The 9,211-nt window shown below is 41.1% G+C and overlaps 2 protein-coding genes across 3 annotated transcripts in view; both read right to left on the bottom strand.

Annotated features, from left to right (window-relative positions):
• The window catches only part of Agxt2 (alanine--glyoxylate aminotransferase 2), a 43,740-nt gene extending 43,248 nt beyond the window's left edge, over positions 1–492 (bottom strand). For both annotated transcript variants that reach the window (XM_005356624.2, XM_005356625.2), the window contains exon 1: positions 365–492. In XM_005356624.2, the coding sequence (XP_005356681.1) occupies positions 365–449 (85 nt within the window). In that variant the 5' untranslated portion in view covers positions 450–492. The remainder of the gene's footprint in view (positions 1–364) is intronic.
• A 5,138-nt stretch (positions 493–5,630) lies between these two features.
• Prlr (prolactin receptor) overlaps positions 5,631–9,211 on the bottom strand; it is a 175,270-nt gene continuing 171,689 nt past the window's right edge. Inside the window, exon 10 of the mRNA XM_013349745.2 lies at positions 5,631–6,300. Within this exon, the coding sequence (XP_013205199.1) occupies positions 6,208–6,300 (93 nt within the window). The 3' untranslated portion in view covers positions 5,631–6,207. The remainder of the gene's footprint in view (positions 6,301–9,211) is intronic.

Raw genomic sequence — 9,211 nt, 5'->3', positions numbered from 1 at the left:
TTCAAAATAATTATGTCAGAACTCTATCTATTGAATATAATACCTTATTTTGACTTATTTTCCTTTGATTTCTTCTTTATATCAAAGTAGAGATAGACAGTTTTAAAATCTGAGTTGTGTATTGCTAGATTTTACTGTTCATTGATTTCATTTCAGGACAAATGAGCACTATGATGAAATAGTGACTTAAATGAAAGGCCTGGGTCAGCAAGGCTCAGAACCATCGGTTGTTACAGGCTTATTTCTAAAACTCCAAGTCAACACCCAGCTCTAAGGGTTTCGATTCTAGGCAACAGACTCCAGAGTTCAGGCTTTTCCCCTCTGTTGGCCCTCTGCCAACCCATGTCCCCTGGTTTCCACTCACAGCTCGAGGATGGACACATCTGGAGGCTTCTGAGAGAGGTCTTCAGGTAGAAGGCTTTCAGCAGATTTCTCCAGGCTAGAGCCATCTTGTTCCAGGCAGGAAGCAAACTCCAAAATCTTGTGGAAGCAGGTCAGTGGGAGGAGGGGCTCTAAATGCTGGCTGACCTGCTGGACTTTGCTATTAGAGGAGGAGGAGGAGGCTTTAGCAAGGGAACTGTCAACTGGTGACTGTATGTGGACTTAGGTAAATCCCCAGAGCCGGACTGTGTTAGAAACAGTGTCTTAAATAGAAAAACGAAGAAGCAGAGAAAAGAAGGGTGGCAAAGGGAACTTGGAGCAGAGGAAAGGGAAAGGAAGATAAGGGAGAGAGAAGGGGGATTGAAAAAAAAAAGACAAAATAAAGTTCTCCTGGCTCATTTTGTAAGCCTGTATTCCACCAGAATGAATTAAGTAACTAGAAGGGCAGTAACAGAGTTAGTTTGGATATAAAATGTTTATATCCAAAACTGGGTTGGTATAAAATGTTCCTCACATGTCCATGCCTTTAAACACTTGACCTGAGGCTGGCGACACAGCTATGGCAAGTTATGGGACCCCAGGGATGTGGAAGGTAATTAGTAGATATAGGACCATGGGAGCTTAGCTTGGGAGTATTTGGCAGACTATCCTTCCAGCCTAAGCTGTGTTCTTCCTGGTCAGTGCTGTGTAACAAACACATATGTTTCATGCTGCCACTGCCACAGACCAAGCTGGTCCAGCCTCCTTGCCACCTAAATTCCCATCATGACTGACCATATTGTCTTGCACTATGAGTTGAGTCAAATATATCCTTCCTCCCTTACCTTGCTTTTTGTCAGGTTTTCAGTCAGAGTGTCAAACAAAACAACGGATACAGCAAACTGGTTGAGAAGTAGGGGGTATGCCACTGCTGTCATAAACTTGACCATGTGGCCTGTGGGCCTTAGAATTGCATTCTTGGAGGAATGTGGAAGACTGGGGTTGTGGTCTAGAGTAGCCATGGAATGTTGTCCGTGTAACCCAATGGGGTGTTATGGTAGATTTCAGAATGGGAGCAGGAATATGGGCAGTAAAGACTCATAAAATTTTGGAGAAAAACAAGGATGAAAATGGAAATTGGGATCCATGCTATGTTCTAGCAAGGAATCTGGCTTTGCTCATCCAGAGATCTGAGTGATGTTGAATTAAAAGTTAATGGAATAATTTTCTGGGAGACAGACTTTCAATACGGTACAGTGTTCGTGCTATGGTACAGTGTTCGTGCTGTGGCACAGTTACGGCTGCCTGCTTTAGCCAGATTTACAGTGATACATTTGAGAAGAGGGTGGAACAGAAAGATGTGGAAAACGTGCAGCTTGGCGATGAAAGAAGTGCAACTCTATAGCAAGAAAGTGTCTGCGGCCAAAGCCCTGTTAAAGAGCTTAGTGCAATTAAAGAGATACTTTGTATTCTGCCTGAGATAGCAGAAGTGATGCCCTGTAGGCAAGGCCTGGCTCTCAGGGGCATCCTGTTCTAACATGACTGGGTAGGTAAATGTTCCTCCTGATATAGGGAAGTAAGCACCCCTGAGACCACAGCAGTCCAGCTTCAAGAGGGCAATAGACTGCGTCTAAATCTGGCTGTAGAATGTCCTGCCATTTATGTGGCGCTGTTGTACAGGCATGAAAATGAGTGACAAGGTCATGAAAGCTTGTGAGACAGTTCCAGAAGAAAAGCTAATGAGGTGTGGGAACGTGCTGCCTCTCCTATCGCGTGCAAGGAGGCCATGTGAGGCCATTGAATGAAGTTGTGAAGGTGGAGAAGCCAGGATGTTCAAGCTATCAGGAACATGTGGGCACCAAAGAAATCTGCAGGTACTTAAGTGGAGCAAGCACAAGAGAGAGCTTATATTTGCTTCAGGTGGAATGGGTCTAGTCAGACAATTGTAATCTAGATGCTAGACACGGAGCTTCAGGACTTGGTGTTTTCCTTGCTGGGTTTCTGTGTCCAGTCTTTTCTTGCAATGTCTCTATACTTACTTCCCTTTTGAGGCAGGAGTGCTCACTATATGCCACTGCACATTTTAGGCATCAAATTGCTTATTGTTAAGAGATTGTCTGAATCACAGACGCAATTGGTGGGTTTTGAGCAGTGTTAGAAGGTAGCAGAAGTGGTGTCTTGAAGGCAAGGCCTCACTCTTTTGAAGTTTGACCAGATTGAATTTGGATTATGAAGAGCTATGAGCCTAAGGGGACTAAAGGTGGTAGATTATGATTTCCATGGGAAATACCTCCCAAACAGGCCCAAGTATTTGAATTCTTGGTACTTAGTGGTGACCCTGGGGGAGATTATGAAACCTTTATCTATGGAGCCTTATTACTTATGACCAAGATGATGAAGGTTGATTCTACTTCTCACCCAAGCTCTCCTGTTTGCTGGTTGGTCCCATCTCCATGCATGTCTTCTTCACCACGATGGACTGTACTCTCTTAGACCTGCATCAAAACAAATTCTTTCCATCCATGGTGGCTTCTGTCAGGATTTCTATCACAATGATGGGAAAGTGACAGAGTAGGGAGGAATGACCAGGATCTGTTTGAAGAGGTCGAGGATTGAGAAACTGGGGGTGTCGATAAGAAAGACAGAAGGAGACTCAGCATAAAGAAATGAGGAAACTGTTTTAGTTGGCTGTACTGTTCATCCCTGTATTCCTACTGATCTGGGGGATCAAGTTCAGAAGAACACAATTTTAAGGGCAGTCTTGGTTATATCATGAGTTTAAGACTATTTTGGCAACTTAGTGAGGATTGTTTCATAATAAAAATAAAAGGGGGCTTGGGACGTAGCTTGTCTGGCATATTCATGGACCTGGGTCAAACCTAGCATTACAATAAATAAATAAATAAATAAATAAATAAATAATGGAGTAGCAGAGAAAAGATATGAACTACAGGGAAAGAGACATTCATTGTGAAAAACTGAGTATTGAATAGCTACAGAAGGTACTGGATTTGCTTAATACTTTCAGTTGTTTGAATGAGTTGGCAGTTGTGGAGTGAGTGTGATATATTTTCATAATATTTTAAATTTATTATTCATCAGTCCTTCTACCTTCTAACTTTAATCCCCACAAACAACTATTTAATGTATTTATAGACCTTTTGGGCATGTATACTGTTTTGGATGAATGCATTTTCATGTCACACACACACACACACACACACACACACACACACTTGATTTTTTGAGACAGTGTTTCTCTGTGAACTGTCCTGGACCTCACTTTGTAGACCAGGCTGTCCTTGAACTCACAGAGATCCTCCTGCCTTTGCCTCTGCCTCTAAGAGTTGGGATTAAAGATATGTGCCGCCACCACCCAGCTGTGACATTTATTTTTAATATTAATAATATTATTGCTGTTAGTTGTTGTACTGAGGGTCAAACCCAGGGACTTGGAGCAGGCTACACAAAAGACCCACCACTTAGCTACTACATACTCAGCTTAAATGCATTTTTGATTTCTATACATGTACAAAGTGTGCAATATTTTTTCTTTATTTCCATTCAGGAACATATTTATGTTTCAACCAGCTGGTTATGAGACCATCTCTCCCAGGTTTCCACCGTTTAAGAGTGCGTGTCCATGTGTTTTTTTGAGCAGTACCTGCAGGAGAGACAGCGGCAAATGCATTGACTTAGAGAGGGAAAAGAGGCGGGTGCGGTGGACTCCATCTTGCAGAAAGTGCTGTGCCGAGAATCCTCCATTCTTGTCCTCCCGCTGAGTGTTCAGGGAGAAATATGTACACAGAGAAAGCACACCGTGGTCAGCAAGAAAATCTTTATTAAAAGAGAAGATGTCCTCTCGAAGGTAAGAGAGGGTTAACCTGGCAGACCCGAAGAGGCTGACCCGAGGGCTTTATCTGCCTTAACCTTTCTTCTTTATGCTATTTCTCTCTACTTTGTAGGTGTAGAATCTTTTCTCTTTCTCAATTGTTTTCTCAGAATTGTTTTGAACTAGATATTGTTGATTTTTTTTCTTGAATTTTCTTCACGTTCTTGTCTGTTATATGACCCTACAAACCCAAGGTAAAGATAATCCAGCTATTTTGGAGGGCATCTTCATTTCTCTTTTTAAAATGCTGACAATTTTTATTTATGTGTACGTTGTGTGAGAGAGTGCCAAGTATGTGCAGGGCCCCGTGGAGGTCAGAAGAGGGTGCTGGATCCCTTGAAGCTGGAATTAAAGGTAATTGTGTATTGTTGTTCTGTGTGGGTGCTGGGGACTGAACTCTGGTCTTCTGGAATAACAGCAAACATTCTCAATCCCTGGGCCATCTTTCTAGCCTTAGAGGGTATCTTATCATGGGAGGTGAGGCCAGAGTCTCTTACCAAGATTCAGAGGCAGGCCAGCTGCCATGTGTGAGAACCATCTTGTGTATCTCTTTTTGGCCTTTCCCCCCACCCTCCACACTTTCCCCCCAGCTCTATTTCTTTTTTTAAAAATATTTATTTATTTATTTATTTATTTATTTATTTATTTATTTATTTATTATGTATACAATATTCTGTCTGTGTGTGTGCCTGAAGGCCAGAAGAGGGCGCCAGACCCCATTATAGATGGTTGTGAGCCACCATGTGGTTGCTGGGAATTGAACTCAGGACCTTTGGAAGAGCAGGCAATGCTCTTAACCTCTGAGCCATCTCTCCAGCCCCCAGCTCTATTTCTTATGTCTAACTTACTCCTAACAAAAAGGCAATTGATTTGGACGTATCTTTCAACAACATCAAAGAAATGACTGTTTATCCCTAGTGCCTGCAGGTAGCAATGGGACAAGGTGACGACTACACAATTACTATGAGTTCAAGATAAATTCTAATTTCCTGCTGGGATCCCTGCCTCTCGCTCATGTGTTCTGAGGGCTGTAGGGCACATCTGTGTGGTGTGGCGCATCAAGCAATGCAGGATAATACATCATTGAGGGTAGTGGACAGACATATAGCCTCTCTCTCGGGTTCAGAGTCTGTCAATGCGCGCTGTCAGACTGTGGGCATTAGGTGTTGGTTTCCCCAGAGTCTGCCTTGTGGCTCCAGCTTTTCTGCATTATCAATTTTACCTTTGGGAACTACAGTCTCCGTGACTGGAATTTTATTCTTTTGGGGGGTATTGTACAATTTGAGGTTTTGTTAAGGCACCCAACAGGAGGAACTTTCTAGAGTGGGAAGCAAAATAGTTCATTTTGAATAATCTTTGGAGAAGTGAGTGACTATTTGTTTATTTAAAGGTGTGATTATTCCAATGATCACAAAACGTGTTTTCTTAAGCAGACAGACAAGCAAAGAGACACTCAAAGCCCAGAAAAGCATGAAGGCAGTGGGAGGGAGAGAACCTCCAGTCACCCCCAGTGGTTGTTTTCATCTCTGGGTCATACAGCAGGATGGCCAGTAACAGTTAGCAGTTACTCTTTGAGATGGCTGATAGCAGGAAAGCGCTGATATTTCAGAAGCGACCAAAGAGAATGTTAAAAGAAAAGAGACAGAGACAGAGAAAGACACAGAGAGAAAGAGACAAAGACGTAGAGAGAGACACAGAGAGACAGATATCACCATGTGAAACAGGAAGAAACACGAAGGCAGAGAACAGAGACTGAGCTAAAAGAAAGCAAGTGAGTTGTCGGGAAAACACAATTAATACAGATCTCGTTACTGAGCACATTTACAGTCTAACCAGGCCGGTGTCCTGGAGACTGTACAGATTATTGGCACTGGGAAAATTCTGTCTTGCTCTCAGCATTTGGTCACAGTGGCGGTGGAATCCATTTTGAGAGGCTCTCATCTGAGTCTTCAGTTTCAGGAGTCAAGCATCCCTGCATTGTCCAGTTTATGGAATCGTCCAGGAAGGGCCAGGCGCCGGTCCACCTTGTATTTGCTTGGAGAGCCAGTCTAATTACAGGAGAGAGACTGAGTCAGAACCATGGGAGGCTCCTTTCAGTGGGAAGTTAGTAGGAGTCACAGGGCAGACCGCTTTTCATTTCATTTCCAGTGATTCATCAATCAGTGTTGTTAACTACCAGAGCACCACAAAGGGGAATGAGTGACAGCAAGTAATTATCTATGGGAGCTGAGTTAACTAAAACTCAGAGACCCGAAAGATGGAAGATGGAAGTGTTCTATAGGCATTGGTTGCTGCATCCGTATGTGGCTTCCCTGCCACAAAGAGCAGTTAGATGTGGTGAAAACTTGGGATAACTGGCCAAAGACTTGTAGTTCACCCCATCTTGTTCTGAGAAACTGGATATCTGAGAGTAACTGTAGCTGCCTCTGCCCACAAACCACACCGAGATGTACAAATTCAAATGCAGAAATACAAGGATCATGATAAACAAGGTAACGTGACTCTTTGAAAGAGTAAAAAATTTCCCAATAATTGATTTTAATGATAGCAATGTGGGCAAAATTTTAGCCCCAGTGGAAAAGAATGATGATAAGAAGCACCAACAAATTCAAAGAAGACATAAATTAACTCCCAAACAAATGAATAGAATATGAATAAACTACTGGGGAAAACGAGGGCAATCATGCACACGGGAGACTTCAACAAAGGACCAGAAAGTAAGAACAAACAAATTGAAGTGCCAAAAGCGAGAAGTTGAATAAACTAAATAAAAACTCAGTTAAATCTTCTCCATTCAAGTGGACCACCTGGAGGGTAGACTATCAGAGCTCGAAGACAGAGAAATATAAATATTCAGATGATAATAAAGAACACAAGGAAAGTAAAAACAGATACTGCAAGACTTCCAAGGCACCAGTAAAATGCTAAATTTATGATTTAGAGAAAGAGAAGGAGAAGCAGGGAGTAAGTACAAACTAAAGAAACAGGACACAATTTAAGTAATAGAAAAAGAATTTCCCAGATCCTAGGGAAGAACTGCACATCTGGGTACAAGAGGCTATGAGAACCCTAGACACATGGGTTTATATGCAACATGGTGCTGTCTTGAAGCTTTCCATAGCTTCCCCTTCTTGTGTGCTTAGTGTTTTAACTATAACACAACATAGCTCTTCTCCCTTTCCTGTCCATCCTTATTTGTGGTTCTCAAAGTCTTCACAACCTTGAGACTATGGGAAAGATTGAATCTCATTAGATGAGTGGACAAGTCAACAAAGATAAGAAAGGGCCAAATACCGCAAACTAGTCAGCAAATGGAAGGTATTAGTACATATCTTCCAGTTCTCACTGATGTTAGTGGTATCAAGTATCCAGTTAAAAGACCCAGACTAGTCTACCTGCTACCCATCCCCCCAAACACAACAAAATGATTTGATTGCTGCTTCCTAGGTGCACACCTAATTGGCTAAGAAAAATACAGACTAAATGTAAAAATATAGAAAAGATATCCCCAGGCAATAGAACCTGAGAGAAAGCAGGAGAATCTGCACTCGCTGATAGCTAACAAAATCAACTTTAAAACAAAATTAGAGAGAAATGATAATGGAGGTACATATTTTATAAAGATAACGGAACAAATCTGTCAAGAGTATTAATGATTATAAACATGTACACACAAATATTCAGCAACCCAGTATTGTAAAACAATAATATTAGCTTATAAAAATTGTTACTATCAGAAATTTAAAATAAGCATAATTCACACATTAGTAATACGGCATGGTTTTAACACCTTATTATCATCAACAGATGTGTCATTTAGAAAAGAATAAATGTAGAAACATCAGGGTAAAATGAAATTGTAGATCACATTGACTTAACAGCTAGCTAGAGAATATGACTTCCAAAGATTCAGAATATATATTCTTTTCTGCATCCCATAGAAATTTATCCAAAATAGATATTTTAGGGCATACAGCAAATTTTCTTAAATACAGTATTACGTATTTGTGTTAATACTCATGCAATTTAGTAAACTACCCATAACACAGCTTTTCACACAAAGGGAAGATCTGAGCCCTCTTCTCATATTCTTTAATAATACTCCATTATGTATTTTATTTAATTCTGGAAAGTGTTTTGCCACTGTCTTAGCCCATGTAGGCTTATGTGAAAGAGACCAAGTAATTTATGGAATAGAAATATATTTCTCACTATTCTGGAAACTACAGAATGTTGGTGGAGGCTGCTCATTCATCCCCTGCTGCCCAGACCCGAAATAATCACTCAGAAATTATTTTATTTGCAAAACTGTTTGACCAATAGCTTAAGTGTATTTCTAGCTAGCTCTCACATCTTAAATTAACCCATATCTATTATTTTATATTTTACCACGAGACTCGTGGGTTTCCTGGTAAGGTTCAAGTGCGTCTGTCTCCTGCAGTGGCTAAATGCATCTCAGTGACTCTGCCTACTTTCTCCCAGAATTCAGTTTCGTTTTCCCGCCCAGTTCTATTCTAACCGATCACAGGGCAAAGAAACCTTTTTATTCATTAACCAATAAGAGCAGCACATATACAGAAGGGGATCCCACATCAACAGAATCCAAGAGATTGCACCAGCAGCCTTTTGAACAGGTTAAGGTCACAGTCCTCACGTGGTTGTTTTCATGTATTTTTGTACAGCAATGGGTTAAACAGACTCCTTAGGATGTCTCTCCTAGAGGCACTAATCTCAGGAGAATGCCGTTCTCATGAGGTAACCATCTACAGACTATCACTTCATGCATGAAGATTTCAATACACAAATTTCAGGAGCGATATGAGAGCTCAGACCATGGCAGTCATTATTATTTCCAGTACTCTGTTCTGTCTTTAACTACTGATATTTGAATTACAGTATGTCACACCTTTTTGAAATTATTCTGTGGTTCTTTGATGATATTATGTTCCCTTTTTTTTT

This window comes from Microtus ochrogaster, chromosome 19 (assembly GCF_000317375.1).
Source record: "Microtus ochrogaster isolate Prairie Vole_2 chromosome 19, MicOch1.0, whole genome shotgun sequence".
Classification (NCBI taxonomy): domain Eukaryota; kingdom Metazoa; phylum Chordata; class Mammalia; order Rodentia; family Cricetidae; genus Microtus; species Microtus ochrogaster.
The sequence above is the reverse complement of the archived record's forward strand: the minus strand, read 5'-3'. Positions and strand labels throughout refer to the sequence as shown.